Genomic DNA, 16,463 nt, shown 5'->3' with positions numbered 1-16,463 from the left:
AAAATGTAAGGAGAGACAGAAGGAGCTGTAACAAGAGATGTTCTTAATGCACTGGGGGAATAAGGGCAGAAGAATCTCCAGTTGCTCCCCTTGCCCTTGGTGGCAACAAGGAAACAGAGCCACAACAGCCAGCAAATGTCAACCGGGACAGTCCCCTTGGTTGCTCTGGGTGTGTACACATAAACACATGAAAAATGGAATCTGCGTTGGGAGACTGATCTTAGAAAATCGCAATTCTCGCCGCCTCCACCCTGGGCATGGCGCTGAGGGACCTCCCGGAACTCACTCTGCGGCTGGCACAGCTCATGCAGCTGCGGACTGCCCGTGCCCGAGGCCACTCTTTGCCAACCAATCCGATCCGCCATCGTCGCGACTTCGAGGTCAGCATTCCCTTTGCCCATCAGTCTGATACTCAAGGTAATGTATCCCTGAGGACATCATCGATGCTGCCTTCAGAGCATCATGGATAGCTCAAAGAGTTGATTTAGCCAAAACACAATATATGGATGGAGTTAATATAGTCATAGAACAAGAAGTTCATTGCTCATCAGCTAAATATGACGCATTGACAGCTTTGGTCAAAGAAACCACAGAGCGTTTCCATCTGAGATCGAGGGAGTCACAGGTAACCTTTGATGAAACTTGGTCACCAAAGTGTATAGACAAAAGGTGCTATCATTATACTGGGATCAAGGACGCCTGCGGCTTTCTTTTTGTGATGTCTTACGACGAGCAAAGTCAGATCTGGTCAGAACGCGCTGCAGCCGCAAGTGCTCCCTACAACCAGACATTAACTGGATATAGCGACTACATCAGGAGGGGCATCAAACTTGTAATGGGTGTTCCCTGATACGGCTATGATTACATTTGCCAAAATCTCAAAGGATGATATTTGCACCACTGCAAAGGTCCCTTTTAGGGAGGCTCCTTGTCATAATGCTGCAGGACATCAGGTGCCCTACAAGGTGATCGTGAAGCAAGTAAATAGTTCTGTTTCCGGAAGCCAGAGGAACAGAGAGCAGCCAGCTCCTTATTATTGCTACAAGAGGCCTGCTGGCCTTTCGTCAGGGGTGGTATGATGACCCCCAGAGCATTTCACTAAAGGCAGCATATGTCAAAAACTACGGCTTGCGGGGCATTGGCATGTGGAAGAGAAAAAGAGGTAAAACAAAATTAGTTTTGATAAAGAAAAAAAAAAACTAGGAAAAATAGAAGGTGTGAAATAAAATGGTTTGGGCAAATTACAATTACACAGATAGTCCATATATATAACACACATGTACACACATATATATTAAACACACACCTGGTACAGTTCAGTGTAAAAGGTGTATTAGATTATATGCCAGTGATCATGAATTGGAGAAACTTAGCACTATTTAAATGTCCAAACTCCTCAAATCTATATCTTCAATGTTACTTCTGTCAAAATCATTCTAAGGGTTTTTTTTTAAACCTCTGTCAAAACTACAGTGATATTTTCAAAGAAATAGCAAAAAGAAAAATTCTACAATTCATATGGATTCACAAAATTAGTGGTAAGGGATATTTACAAACTACGATTTCCATGAAGTATTTTTACCTAAAGTAGACATGGCTCTCAACTCAATAAAACAAGCCAACCAAAACCAAAATAAAACAAAAACAAACAATAAACCAAAAACTAAAAAAAAAAAAAAAAAACCTCAATTGGCTGTTGTTCTAGCCTTCAGAGGTAAACTCTTAAACTCTTTTTCAAAGTAAACAATCAAGAAAAAAAATACAAATCAGAGTAGCAGGTTCCCCAGCATAATTAACGCTTACAATGTCCAATGAACAGCTTATTCACAGGTACCCATTAAATAAAATAACAAACAAATAAGTAAAACTTTGTCAAAACTCAGGTTCAACATGAGTCAACCATATAGTCCATAGAGCAGAACAATTTCACACACTCACACACAAACACACACACACACACACACACACAGAGAGAGAGAGAGAGAGAGAGAGAGAGAGAGAGAGAGAGAGGAGGGTATGTACAGAGAGCAACTGCCAAGGCCTGTTTGCTGTTGTGAGATCCTCAACTGTGGTGCAGGTCAGATAGACTCAAGAGCAGACAGCACAGGGTTGCGGTAAGAACCAACATGAACCACAAACAGAGGCTGACTCCACCTTGGCTATACGGGCACACAAAAAAGCAAAGGCACTGTTCAAGACTCCCTAAGGTCTTTCTCTCCCCCATCTTCCTCTTCCTGCCCCCGCCCCCACCATTGGGTCTCTCTTAATTTATAAAATAAGCAAATAAATTACAGGAGCTGGAGATGAAGCTCAGAAAGTTGTGTTTGCCTAGCATGTTTGAAATTTTGGGTTCAGTCCCCGGTACAACCTAAACCACATGTGGTGCCGCAGGCTCAAAAACACAGCACAGGGATGGTGAAGCAGGAGGAACCAAAGTTCAATGTCACCTTTGGTACATAGTAAACTTGATGCCAGCCTGCCTGGAAGAAGAAAACTGGAAGAGAAAAGCTAACAAAATAAGTAAATAGAAAAACAAACAAATAACACTGTGTTTTCCCCCTCTGAAAATGGATGTTGTAAAGAGAAATGAGAACTCCTTTGGGAATGTGTCTGACTTAGGATCTTGGAAAGCTTGTCAGGATAACCGGCCCATTTGAAAAAGATAAGGACCACACAAATCTCTAGCAACTTCCTTAGACTGTCTTGTTTTCCCAGCATCGTTTTGAAGACTCCATCTCTCCATCTTTAAGTAGAATCCTTCATCCACCACTCCGCTTCAACCATCCTTCTTCCAATTAGCTCCCCCGTGTACTCACACTTTTCTCCAGCTTCATATGACACACTGGGGTTGTGTGGGGTTAGCTGCATGCTGTAGTCTTAGTCTGCCTCACTGCACCCAGCAGTGTCTGGCTCCCAGACATAGGTCGAGTAGATGAACTTTGACCCATACAAAGGGAATACTCAGAAAATGGGCAGCTGTTGATTTGTTCAAAAAAAAATTTTTTTTTTTGCTTTGTTTTGCTCTTGTTGCTAATGTGAAGTTTAGGGTAGTGCCTAGAGGGGAAAGGACCTAGCTTTTGCAAAATGTTAGTATCGTGCGATCTGTATTAAAACTCTGAGATTGGTACCAGGAAAACTGGTGGTAACTCCAAAATATCTCTATCTTTTTCCCTACAGCCATTTGTCTTTGTCCTTGGGGCATAAATAGAAGCCCTGGGCAAAGAGAATCAGGAACCCCACTGCCTATGCATAGGGAAAAGAGTCCTCCTATGTAACTGATGTTAAAAAAGAAAATCTCTTAGTGAGGCACAGGATTTTGGCTGAAGTTCAGGCACATACCTAGTCTAAGTTGAATTTGGGTATATCCCTAATGATTACAGTTACTTTTTAGAGAAAGAGCCCAGAGGTTTACCTAGAGATTCATTCCAGATGGACACAGGTATGTGAGGAGCTTCGTAATGAAGATGTAAACCGGATGAGGCCAGTTTGCGCCCCACAGCCTTCCCTGCAATCGCCCGAATGCTAGGAGATGCTCCCCAGCCATTTAACAAACACCAGATGCCTGACCAGCATTACAGGCTAGAGTGTTAAGAAGCGGGGGAGGGGGGAGCCCCAAATATAAATGCCTTTGCAATTATCAATCTGCTATGAATTGCAAACAAACAGAAACAGTTCTCTTTAGTCTGTCGTTCCTGGGGTGGACCCTTGTATGGTCCACACTCACATGCTCTGTTTCTCTCTCGTGGAAGAATGTGACCCTGGGGAAGGATACTCATCCCCTCCCTGTCTGTCACCAGGAAAGATTGCAGGGCCAGCGTTCCCAGAAGCTGGATGTTTTTGTCATTTCCAGTGTCACCTGCATTCTTCCTCCTTTCCATTTAAGATGTGGCTTACTATTATTTTTCCTTTTGCAACCAGAATTAGGAGAAGTATTCAATAAATCCACTGGGGAGGGTTTTGCTATTGCATTCATTTGTCTGTCTCAAGCAGAGCACCTGTGTATCCAGGCCAGCAATGACAAATAACAGCTGTCAACAGTGTCATCAAGTGCCACATCATGGTAACAAAGCTTTGACCAACAAAGAGGCCTCAAGGTCTCCCAGTGTGTCCCTGTGAATCTGATACCCTTGCAGACACATGGGAGTTGATTCTTCCGTCCACACTGAGACCTCCATGGAGACATGGCCGATGTGGGGGGGTGTGGAGCAGTCCTCAGAGGAACTCGACAGACACACTGCTGGCCTGCCTTCCTCCTGCAACTACCTTGGAGCCTCAGGCTATGGTTGCATCAGCCAGTCTGGATTTGCAGACAGAAGCCTAGCATAACTGTCTTCTGAGAGGCTCCATGCAGCAGCTGATTGAAACTGATGCAGAGACCCACAACCAAACATCAAATGGAGCTCCAGGAAGTCTTGTGGAAGAATTGAGGAGAGGGAAGGAGTGAGGAACCTGGAGGGGAGAGGAACTCCACAGAAGACCAACAGAGTCAACTAACCTGGACCCTTGGGGACTCCCAGAAACTGAACCACCAACCAAAGAACATACACAGGCTGGACTTAGGCCTCTCCACACATAGGTAGCAGATGTGCAGCTTGGTCTGCATGTGGGTCCCAAACAATTGTACAGAGACTAACTGGTAAACTACATTGGAGCATGCATAGGAGATAGAGTCTTTGTGCTCTCGTGAGCTTGAGTTCTGTTTGTGATTGGACAAGTATTATTAGGGACATAACATACCTTGTTCCAAGCTTTAATAGAACATCTTTAAGAAGACCACACATCTCTGATTGGAGGCCATGAAACAAATGGTTGACTTATAAAGATTATTTAATGTGTGATTCAGCTAAGGTGAATATACATTTCCATGTTGACACTTGAAGTCCTGAGAAATTAAACCTGAAGCAATCCCATCTCAACTTCGTGCAATTCTTTTGAGCTAAGACAGAGCCTTTCTTTAAAAAAAAAAAATATTTAATGTATGTGAGTACTGTCTCTTGTCTTTAGACATCGTCTTTTGTCACCTGAAGAGAGCATCAGATCCCATTACAGATGGTTGTGAGCCACCATGTGGTTGCTGGGAATTGAACTCAGGACATCTGAAAGAGCAACCAGTGCTCTGAACCACTGAGCCACCTCTCCAGCCTGACAGAGCTTTTCTTCATTCAAGTTGTACTTACTTACCTTTCTATACTTTCACCTGTAAGAGCAGCTAATGCTCAGTCAAGGCTTGCCTTGCCCTAGTTCCTGAGACCTTGTAAAGGTCCTCACCAAGCCTAGGTGATGGAAAGAACATGTTTGTATTTGCTGGGAATATCTCTGTGGACACTGATGGGAGGACCTGAAAACTTTCAGACAACAGATACCCCATGACCTCTGTGACATCATTGCCATCGATGATCTAGCTAAAACGTCTGGAAAACTACATGTGGGGTGAGGATCTGACTTGGCTTCTGAGCTGTCAAGTTTTATATCAACTCGATACTAGCTGGAGTCATTTGGGGGGATTGAGAAAATGCCCCCACTAGATTGGCCTGTGGACAAGTCTGTGATGAGTTTTCTTAATTAGCGAGTGATGTGGGAAGACCACTGTTGGTGGGCTCAAGCTTGGACAGGGTTGTATAGAAAGTAGGCTGAGAAAGCCCATAAACATTGATCCCCATAGAGTCTTCATCTGTTCCTGCCTCCGAGTTCCTGCCCTGACTTCCTCCCATGATGCTCTATGATGCAGAAGTCCAAGACAAATGAGCCCTTCATTCCCAAGTGACTTTTTGGTATGTTGTTTTACCAGAGTGGTTGAAACCCTCATTCAGACAGTTCCCAGAACTTGGGAGACAGAGACAGGTGGATCTCTGTACATTTGATGTGGGGAAAAAGGTAACACCCAATTCTGAGGTGTTTGTGTGGATTCAACCCACAATAGTTCAGAATTTTCCACAGTTATATGATAAACTTTCTGATATTTCAGGCTGGGAAGTCTCAGAGCTGCTTGGTGCAGGGCTGATAGTCATTGCTAAGTTGTTGTCTCTCATGGTTAGCCTAGGACAAGACCGTCATCTGAGTGAGAAAGAGCTGAGTTCTTGTTAGAATATTCTCCCATAGCATATGGCACATCTCCAAGCCCCGTGTTAAAAATGGAGACTGTTAATCAACCAGCTTTGTTGAATTCAAGAAACAATGGCTATGAATCAGTACTGGGTGCCTTTGAGACTGTCCCATGACTCACTCACTCGTTTGTAAATTCAAACTTTGTTGGATACCAGTATTGTCCAAAAGTCATTTTATTACTAAAACACGGGAAGTGTGTTTCTATATATGATGAGATATATGGGCATGTTCTATGTGGAAGTTTGAATGAGAATGATCCCCACAGACCTATATATTTGAATGCCTGGTTCTCAGTTGGTGGACTGTTTAGGAAGGATTAGGAGATGTGGTCTTGTCTGGGGAGGTGTGTCCCTGCAGTTGAGCTTCGAAGTTTCAAAAAGCCCTTTTCAGGTTCATCCCACCTCCACCCTGACCAACTGCTTGCCCGGAAATCAGGATGTGAGTATTTAGCTACTGTTCTAGTAAAATACCTGCCTGCCACCATGTCTAAACCTCTGAAAATGTAAGCAAGCCCCCAATTAAATGCTGTCTTTTATAAGAAACTCTGGTCATAGTGTTTCTTCACAGCAATAGAATAGTACCTGAGGCTATATATGTGTTTATGTGTGTGTGTATGTTTCATAGAGAGGCCCAACTTGGAACTGCTGGTCCATGCTTGGGATTCCAGGAAGGCCACGTGACTTAGAGCACTGAAAAGCCAGTCTCCAGCAGCCCCGCTTCTCCCTTAATTAAAAAGGTCAACAAAACAAATAAAACCCAAACATTTCAACAACAAATAGTATCATACCAAGATCTATCCATAGATGAGTATTGATTTTGTTTTGGATTCCAGAGACAGGGTCTCAGTTGTAGCCTAGGCTACACTGGAACTCACTAGGTAGTCCAGGCTGACCTTGAACTCCGAGATTCTCCTGGATCAGTGTCGCAAATCCTGGGATTACAGAATGAGCCACTGTGTTCCATTTGCAGAGATGAGGTTTAAAGGTAAAAAACAATCCACGAGCAGTAAGGACCTCTAGAGACCAACACGTGGCATGTGTGTAAGTTTCACACTGGACTTTTTCACCAGGCCTGCAGCTTACCACAGTGGGAATTTCCAAAAAGCATATTTTTAGCACAACACACAGAGAAACCATTGAAGAGTCTGCCGTGGTGAGGTCAAGGTTGAGGAAATGAGCATGTCTTCCTGTCCTCTGGTCTTAAGGAATCCTAGAGGCCTTTCCTTACACAGAGTCTCCAAGTTCCAAAGGCTGAAGCAAAGGAGAAGCTTCCTTGGGCACTAAGGACAGACCACCTCAGTAGAGGAGGTCTGTCTACACTGTGTATGGTAGGCAGCCATGCTAGAGAACCCAGCAGTCTTTAGGAGCCAGAGAAGAGAGGCGTTTTTATAAAGAAACTTTATTACCTAATTTCTGTATACAACAAATATTGAAAAAGGCTTCTCAGTGAAGGTTTCTTGTCACTTTTCAAAAGTTTTAAACTATCGGAAGAAAAGTCATTAAAAAGCTAGGTCAAGAATCATACACAATCCTCAAAACATGGTACTAATTTTTCATCGTCTTTTTTTTTCATACTAAAGCAAGACATTTTAAACAACGTGGAGAGGCTTCGTTCCAAGTGCTACGTCATTTGCATTAAGGTTTTAAATATATAAAAGAAGTGAAGAGTTTAAATACTCAGAAATACGCTCGATGCTGCTGCTTCGTTCCCATCTGTTCGGCACGCACGTACGGACATATTTCCTGCCTACCAGCCCATGGCCCGATGGTGCAGTCGGAGCTGGGGTGCAGGTAGGAGGACTGTGCACCCCCTGTGTTAAATGGCAGAATTCCCACAGATCGCATCCACCTCACCACCTCAGCTCACGCACTCCGGATCCTGCAAAAGTAAATCTAGCCCTTGATGGCTGGTATTATTGCTCACTGACATCTTAGCAACATATCTCTTTAACATGAGACAGAAATGGACTGAAACTTGATACCACTTGAGCCCAAACAGCAATCTGGAATTAAACTGGGTACACTCATTTTTCTTTCTTTTCCCTTTTTTATTTCAATGGATAGTGTGTGTGTGTGTGTGTGTGTGTGTGTGTGTGTGTGTGTGTGTAGTGCTATTGTATTATACAGAGTCTCTGGGGAGGGAGAACGTTCTCATTTGTCTTCTTTGTCCACTCCAACTCTCTGGCTTATATCCAAGGGCCCCTGAGAAGCCCACCACACAGATGGGAGGAGGCAGAAAGGGCTGTGTGTGTCTGAAGGATGGGTGACAAGCTGTGACAATGTCCTGTGAGACCCACGTCTGTCCTTATCCACCCTATGTGGAATCCTTTACGGTGTTGCAAAGACTTTACGGCAGTCTGGAGGCCTCTCCTTAAACGTTCCCCTTGTTTCTAGAGAAGAGTGAAGCCTGTGATGTGTAGAGCAACCCTGGGCTTGGGGTAAACATCTGGGGCCAGGGGACCCCAATGCTTAGGTGACTTTTCTGTGTGTGCAAGGCTAAGAGCATGGGCGTCTCTAGAATGGGGTGATGCTAGAGACCCTCCAGGATGTCCAGACCTTCGAGAGGTACCTGGAGAAGCTGCTGGACATGGCAGTCTCACCTTGCTCATCCCAGCTTTTATTGCTTTCCGATGAGCCCACAACTGCCACAGGTCTGTTCTTGTCATCGATACTGCTGACAGGGAGCGGATGCCAGGCTCCATCAAAAATTTAGAAATCTAAGTGCCTTTCAAAGCCACGTTTCAGGACAGTGCTGATGGGTGAGACAGCACCTGTGACTGCTATCACCTTTGTTCAGCCCTGTGAAGACCTCACGTCGCCACACAGAGCTCCCAGAAGCAGAGCTCTGGCTTCCGGCTGACTATTTCCATACCAGCCAACCAAGTCCACCTCTGCCTCTCCCCATTGCAAACTTGGCCTGTGCTCTGAGGCAATTACAACCAGACCAGTGCGATTTTACACTACTGATCTTATTCATTGGTACAGCAATATAGTAATTTTGCCCTGAGAGTATCAATATATTTTATACCTATATGAGTCCTGTTGTGTACGTGAAGATATAGGTACAGCGGGGCTAAATGGCTTGTCCCCTGTACACACAATGAAGGGTGGCTCTTGGGCCTGACTATTCTGTCTTTATCTCCAGCCTCCTCCCACTGACCTGATGCTATGTGAAAGTCTGGTTTAGGTGCACTACCTGTGAGATCCTGTTGGTCTTTTTACATAGCATGGAATTATTTAGGGCTCAAGATTTGACACTCGGTCTTCTCTGATCTGTCTCTTTCCTACTGCCTTGATGAAGTGTGCTGTCCCTAATCTTTTATTTTGCACTGGGGAAATCTTCTAAACTGTTCATCCAGATGTAGTTCACATGAGGCATGCCGAGAAAGGCTTATGCAGAGGCAATGGGCAAGCATTCTTCTTTGTGAACTTTGGACAAAAAAAAAAAAATGGAGGGGGAGGTGGAGACAGCATTTTACAACTTGTCTTACATTCTGCTGTTTACAGTGGAAAATAATATAAAATAAAGACCTGCCCAGAGGTAATGTTTGCATTTCTGCGGCAACCTTCAGTGAGCCCTCTCACATCTGGCAACAATGTAACATAAGGAAAGACTTCAGACCTTCACACCCTTCTAGTGAGAAAAAACAACCTTAGCTCGGACTTTCCACTCCGCCTATCAATCTAAGGCAGCGTTCCATCTTTACTGTATAGATGCTCTGCCTATCCTAGCCCTTCTCTCTGCCCCTGAGCACCAGCTCTCTGGTTTCACTAAACGGCTCCACCTCTTCTAAAGTGGGGTCCCCACAACGACAAACTTAAGGGAAGGTATGCGTTGGAAGAAAAGGATGCCAAGGCTACTTAGACGCTTACGAAGAAGCTCCACAAAGCAATCTCCATTTGCAAGATCTACACACAGTTCTGGACCTAGTCAACAGCAAAATACATGGACTGGCCGAACTACCATCAGACAAAAGAGAGAAAACATTTTCGATAGCATAAACTGCCCTTATGGCTTCTGAAAAAATAGCTCTGTTAAGATAAACCATTTTTGGTTTTTCAATCAGCTGTGCATTAAGAACACTTTGTTTCCGCAGCCGCCCGGATTCTACAGCTCAGCTCTGTCTGCTGCTGGGGTGCTGCTGTCTTTGCTGCCGCCTCCTTCTGCATCACTGCTGCCTGTGGGAGTGAAGGACAAGGATGCCGAGTTGATGCAGTATCTTTTGCCCGTTGGACGAGGTCCATCATCAAAAATGTGCCCAAGATGAGCACCGCACTGCAAGAGAAAAAGGATGCTTAAGGCACACATGCACAAAGTAGGCTTTGAGGGCAACGCACAGGAAGTAGTCAGCGTGGATGACCCACCCAGGTAGGGATGATGGGAGAGCATCTTGGACCATTTCTAATCTGACTGCTGATAGCTAAAAAGATGGTTCCAAACAGGTTTTGGACTACATGCTGAGAACAAAAAAAACACCAGAATTGTGTGTATCAGAAATCATTTAGGAGCCACTGTATGTTCTGAACTGTGAACTCTCCCAGTCAGCTGGAAATTGATGGCAATAATTTTATGACCTGAATTGACCCTGGCTCTCCCCTTATAAGAAATAGGACAGTGGCATGGCTTTTGGCTTTGGATGGGTGGGTTTCGGATATGCAGAAGTCCACTGTAAAAGATAGTCTTCAACTGGCCGCGACAGATGTGATGGTTGTTTTCATGGGTGGTAAAATTTCACAACAGCCCCAGATGTTCCCGGAACCCTGAGAAGCAGTGGCAAGACTCGGGAGATTTATGTCATGGTCGCCAAAGCTGCAAATACAGCACGTGGGAAGTCTCCGGCCAACACCATGTCTTGTTTTCTAGCTTCCAATGGTTGGATTGTCATGCTGACTTTTCTTTTCATAAATGATATACAGTGAAGAAGCGGTTCACTTGAATCTAAGCTCTTGACTGTTCGGAATACTGAGGAAGCCGAGATCAGAAGGAAGGACATGGCTGGTTATGCTCCACCTACGGAGGATGCAATTTGGATGCAACTTTTCCACATGCCTGCAGTAACTGTTTTGAAGCCAAGTATAGCTCCAGATGGTACCACACGCCACATGCACACACCTCCCTTAGCAGGGACAGGGAAGGTAGATTGAGAGAGCCCTGTACCATCTCCAACAGGCTTTGGAAACACACAACTCGTAGTGCAGCAGAGAAGCCAATGGCTGGAGTAAATGATTTCCATGTAACTGACAATTACGGAGTTCCTGTCACATGCCTGGCACTGTCCTAGACTCTGAGGATTCAGGAACTAATCCCTGGCCTTTGAGTGCTTACCTATCAGGGATGAGACACTGACAATAAACAAAATAATCAGTGCGCCATAAGGTGTGGTCAGTAGAAATCAGCCAGTGAGAGGAAAGGAGAGAATCAGGGATGCAGGTCGGGAGAGGGAAAGAAGATGTCGAGGGACCTCCACAGAGGCTTTGGAAACAGGTGAAAGAAGTGGCTGTCTGTGTGGAGAGGAAGGAGTGACAATCAAGGTAAAAGCAGGACAGAAGTGGCTTATGGTAATCTGCTCACTTCTCCCGCTGAGCTGTTTATAGGGTACCTATAGACTGAGAAGGGTATAAGAACTCGAAAGGGAGAGGGATGAAGAAAGAGGTGATGTAAGGTGCTCATCAGAGTGGAAACACCCAGAGTCTCAGTTTTCCCTCTGCAGGTGCTAAGCCCGGTGCTAAAGGCTCTCTGTTCCTAACACAGTACCGAGAGCAGCTTCCGTGTTAAAGGCGTGCGTGCCCTCGTGTTACTGCCAACGTGCCGGGTCAGTTTATTAAAGGACTAAAAACGAACCCAAACTGGTTTCATCTACTTCCTGGAAAAAATATATATGAAACAGGCCTGAAAAACAAATCTCACATTTGACCATAGTCTGTGCAGGTTTAGGTCATCTCAGATTGCTTTTCCTTCCTGCCAACAATGGAGGCCAACGGGGATCTGCAGCTTTGATGCACACCGTAAGAGTCTGTACGTTCACGCTGTGACGCAGGGAAAGACCTATTGCTGCCAAAGCATGTACGGTGGTGCAGGCTGACAGGAACCAGCATTCTGCGACTGGTACACAGTTCCTGATCTTGTGTGTAGGTCTGGCACTTGGATCACCTCGACGTCTGAGAAGGAAAGTTGGCAGGGAAACGCCCGAGGTGGGGTTTGAGAGCATGCGCACCAGTAGTCATTGAGAGAACACAGCTTTCCGGGCAAAATAAATGGGATTGCTTCTCTTCGTTAACTGTCTCAGTACGAGCTTGCCTCCCTACTGAAAAAGTATGGTAGGAACAGATTTAAAGCTGGTTAGACGTTATGTGGTCTTCTTAACTCCCCTACATTTTTCGGTAGCTACATGACAGTGATTGAATCTGGTGAATTAAGCTGATTTTCAATATGCCCTTTTGTTTGCTAACTAGGGACTGGTCCTCTGATTAAACAGAAAGGCAAGTTTCACTTCAAAACATAGCCCTGGTACAAGTAAAAGGGACAGAGGAAAGAAGACACTATTCAGAGAGGACAACAGTTATCTGCAAGCAAACATGGGTTAGAATAGTGTCCTGCCAGGAAATGTTCTGAACCCCAAAAGACCAACAAGGAGCCAGTTCTGATGCAATGGCATCAGGGTCTCTTTATTCAAGCTTGAACTTGGGCCACACCACTGTCTCTGACACAGCAGATCGGGAGTAGCCCTAAGCTTAGTTTCAGGCAAACATTTAGAGACAAGTAGCGGGTATCTAGCCTGGCACACATCTGACTGGCACACACTGTGGCCTTTAACATAGTTGGTTGGTGCTGGGAGCCAAACCTTAAACTTAACATCTGTGTTTTTTCCTGACTGGAGGTTGTTAGGAAGTAAAGCGCCAGAGGCGGGCCTGTAACCTGGGGGGTGCAGATTTGTTGGGGAATAATGGGAAACTGGCGCTAGACTCCAGTTTTGTTGGGGTATGTCTTAGAAACTGGTGCTAGACATAGGCCTTGTTAGGGGTTAACTTGGAAGCTGTTGCTAGGCACTGGCCTGTTAGTTCACTTGAGTTCAACCTTAGGTCAGGTGCTCTAAGATGGAGTGTGAAAAAGATCTGGCCTCTCAATAGGGCAGTGCCCCAAAAAAACGATGGAGGTGACCTCAGGGTGCCTATCACAATATGCTTTAAAGGCTCACAGCACACCAGGTCACAGAGGGTGGCACAGGCGGGGAGGGGTCACTTCTATCTCTGCCACCAGAGCAGTGCCTGTCACTCATTGCCAGAAGACTAACCACACAGCATGCCACGTCAGCTTCCTCTCAGGTAGACTGATCTGAGCTTGAGAGTATGAAAGCCCTAAGGGAGCGCACATGGAGCCCATTCTCTCCTGCTTCTAGCCGGCCAGAGGCTCAGATGATGGATGGGAGTTGTCAGTGATACATTGTTTCCTTAGCCGCCTGCGAGCTCTGCCTCCCTGGCCCCCGCCAATTGGCAATGTGCAGCTTACACTTAGCACACCTGGTAGTAACTGAAACAAACTGGTTGCCTGACGAAGAAATCTCTGAAGCCTGCTGTTAGTGATTTCTTCCAGGGATAGACTCTCGGGTGTTCCTTGAGGCACGCAGGCAGCTCCCTATGTTACCGAGAACCGCTGCACCTGAGTATTCTAGTCATCATTCTAAAGGTGCAGGTGAAAAGGGTTCAAAAGGAAACATCGATTCTCATGGGAGTCCTTTCCCACTCTACAAGATTCAGGGTGGGGGGAACCTGCAGAGAACCCAGAGCTAGGACATCCTAGGGAAGAGACCAAGAATCAAACTGAACTCCGACTGCAATTCCCAGCTGTGCCCCCACCCACCTTGAGAACCCTCCAGGGATGCATCGCTCCGCACTAAGGTATTTCCCACCATCCTCCAGGCCTTTCTCAGAGGACACTTGAACTTTTTTTTTTTTCTTACTGTCAGCTTCTCTTAAGCATTTGATCTGCAAAAAGGAATCACTTTCAAAGCTAGGCCTTTACATGTGGGCACATGGGAAGAGAAAGGAAAAGAGTTTTCAGAAGAAAAGCAATTCACTTTGCCATTAGTACCGGCTCCTCCCATGCTTCCTGGGGACACCTGCGTGCAAGCAGGAGCCCTGTTTCTCTTGCTTGCAGTATTAATCTTTTGTCAAGGAAATGGCTGTGAACTAGCCAGTTTGGTGTTAAGGTTTTACAGAAAGTCCAAGTGTCACTCGGGTATCTTCAATCATCAGAGATACGGGAGTTGTCATCTACAGAAGATTACTAAGGCTTGTAGGTTCGCTAAAAAAAAAATGCTTAGCTTAGGAAACACTCTTGGTGTTTGTGGATCTTCGCCTTTCTGTTGATTTTGTTAATGAGATAAATTAATAAATGTCAAGGACAGACACTATGGTGGCCCTAGCAGTAACTAAGTCAGCACAACCCAAGTGAGTTTGGGTTTGATGGCTGGCTACCTTCAAGATTATTAAAGAAAGTTCGGTGAATTCTTGGTCTCCCGCTCACTCTAAAAGTACAATTCTGACCTGCGGAAAGAAGAATCCCAGTATTTGCAGGAGAGACTGACTTTCCTGGACTACTGACTATTCCAAGCTTACCTCTCTGACTGACTTCTAAACTCCTGACTGAGTGCCACTAGTAAAGCTGGGGGTCTGGGGAGACTGGGCCAGATAAGGATTCTTAGAGCTTCTGAACCTGTAAAAGGGAGGCTCACTGTTTCCGTCAGCTTAAAGACAAAGCCTTCTGAAGGCGGAGTCAGTCTGCTAATGCCACAGGAGGAGGCAGAAAGGAAGCCTTCTTCTTTTTCCCAGAAAGGGCAAAAACAGGTCCCTGCCCCTCTTCAGAGCAACAGAAACAAGCCTTCTCCACAGGACCAAGTGCTGGACACCTTCTGTGAGAATGATCCTGTTTTGGCATAATCTCTTTGATCACCTCAGGACACCTCTGTAAGAGCCTTTCCTGAACTCTTGCTGATGTTATCTCTGCCTGAAGTAGGGAAAGAAGGAAGATGATTCCAACCCTGAATTACAAGAACCAGACACAACTGGCTCAAAAATTAGGGGCTTGGGGAAGGCTAATCCCTCTTGTCCCAGCTTTCCAGTGCCTTTCAGAATCTGTTTAAAGACCTTAGAACTAAAGGCGGAGCTGTGAGCAAAAGGAGAGCAATGGGCTTACTAATGGAGCTGTAATAGACTTGAAAGCAGATTTTGAAAAGAGGGCACACCTCAGAGGCTGGCGACACAGAGAGATGGCTCATGGAGTAAAGTCATCTGCCAGCAAGCCATGGGAGGACATGGTTTCCCTCCACACATACCCCTGTCTAAAAGAGAGTTCTGGAATCAGGTTACCTAGTCACAAGCCTGGCTTTGCCATTAGCACTATACAGCTTTGTTCAAACTCAACTGCCTTCTCTGGGGCTCTGTTTCCCCACCTGTAAAGGGAGAATAACCTTATCATGACCACTAGCCAGGAGAGCACTGGAAAATGCTGCCGCAAGGCTCAAACCCAGTGGTAGAGAGTTCCATCTTCGTGGTCAGACTCATTTCTCAGAGAACAAACTGCAATCATGAGTTAAATGAATGAAGAATCACGCTTTCCAAGGGCAAGAGAGGCCTTCATAGTGGAAGATGGTATACTTGAGAACCCTACTATTTAACTAAAAACAGAAATATTCACAGCATATCATCTACACATATGAAATTGTCAAAGAACAAGTTTAGTAATTAACCCCCCCCCCAACGCACACACAACACAAATTCACTGGATGGTCAGGTTCAAACAAGTACCCTTCTTCTTGGCAATAAAACGGTCACTGACTTCTCTAAGAATCTTGCACCCGCTGAAGACCAGAACCTGGATAAAGAACAGCAGAGTCTGGGGGGAGGGGAGCCCCCATGGCCACTCTGCTCCTGCAGTGTGGCTCAACTGTGCCTTCCTTTACTGGATCTGTGCAAAAACCATCTTCCAACAACACAACCTTGGGTACCAGAGTAAACGTCAGTAGCACAGAGCTCTGCGTCCGGATTTCAATTGTGTGGGGCTCTTTACTGTAGCGTGTGCTGTGGCTCCTTCTCTGTACAGGAGATTCAACTGTGTCTCTTCGTTAGCCACCAATGAGTTTAAGTCTCTTCACACATTAACTACTCTCAGGCCCCCCTCAAAGTGCCCCCACTTTCTGCCACCAAGGATGGTAGCATCAATTTGGTTACAGAGGAACGTGGCAGGACTAATTAGAGCATCATTGGAAATAGGCACAGATAGAGATGCGGCCAGAAACTAGAAAGAACTGTCTTGGCTTGGTTCTCCTCTTTGACTAGCCTAACTTAAGACTTCCGACAGCT

General features: G+C 45.4%; 1 protein-coding gene and 1 pseudogene across 2 annotated transcripts in view; one reads left to right on the top strand and one right to left on the bottom strand.

Moving 5' to 3' along the window:
* The first annotated feature begins 257 nt into the window (after positions 1-257).
* LOC308435298 (di-N-acetylchitobiase-like) lies at positions 258-8,524 on the top strand (annotated as a pseudogene). The gene is made up of 2 exons: positions 258-1,162; positions 8,499-8,524. The product of its transcript is annotated as a di-N-acetylchitobiase-like (transcript).
* MSRB3 (methionine sulfoxide reductase B3) overlaps positions 7,484-16,463 on the bottom strand; it is a 109,325-nt gene continuing 100,345 nt past the window's right edge. The window contains exon 7 of the mRNA XM_080935051.1: positions 7,484-10,380. Within this exon, the coding sequence (XP_080791177.1) occupies positions 10,213-10,380 (168 nt within the window). The 3' untranslated portion in view covers positions 7,484-10,212. The remainder of the gene's footprint in view (positions 10,381-16,463) is intronic.

The sequence above is a fragment of the Micromys minutus genome (assembly GCF_963924665.1).
Source record: "Micromys minutus genome assembly, chromosome: 22".
Taxonomy (NCBI): domain Eukaryota; kingdom Metazoa; phylum Chordata; class Mammalia; order Rodentia; family Muridae; genus Micromys; species Micromys minutus.
The sequence above is the reverse complement of the archived record's forward strand: the minus strand, read 5'-3'. Positions and strand labels throughout refer to the sequence as shown.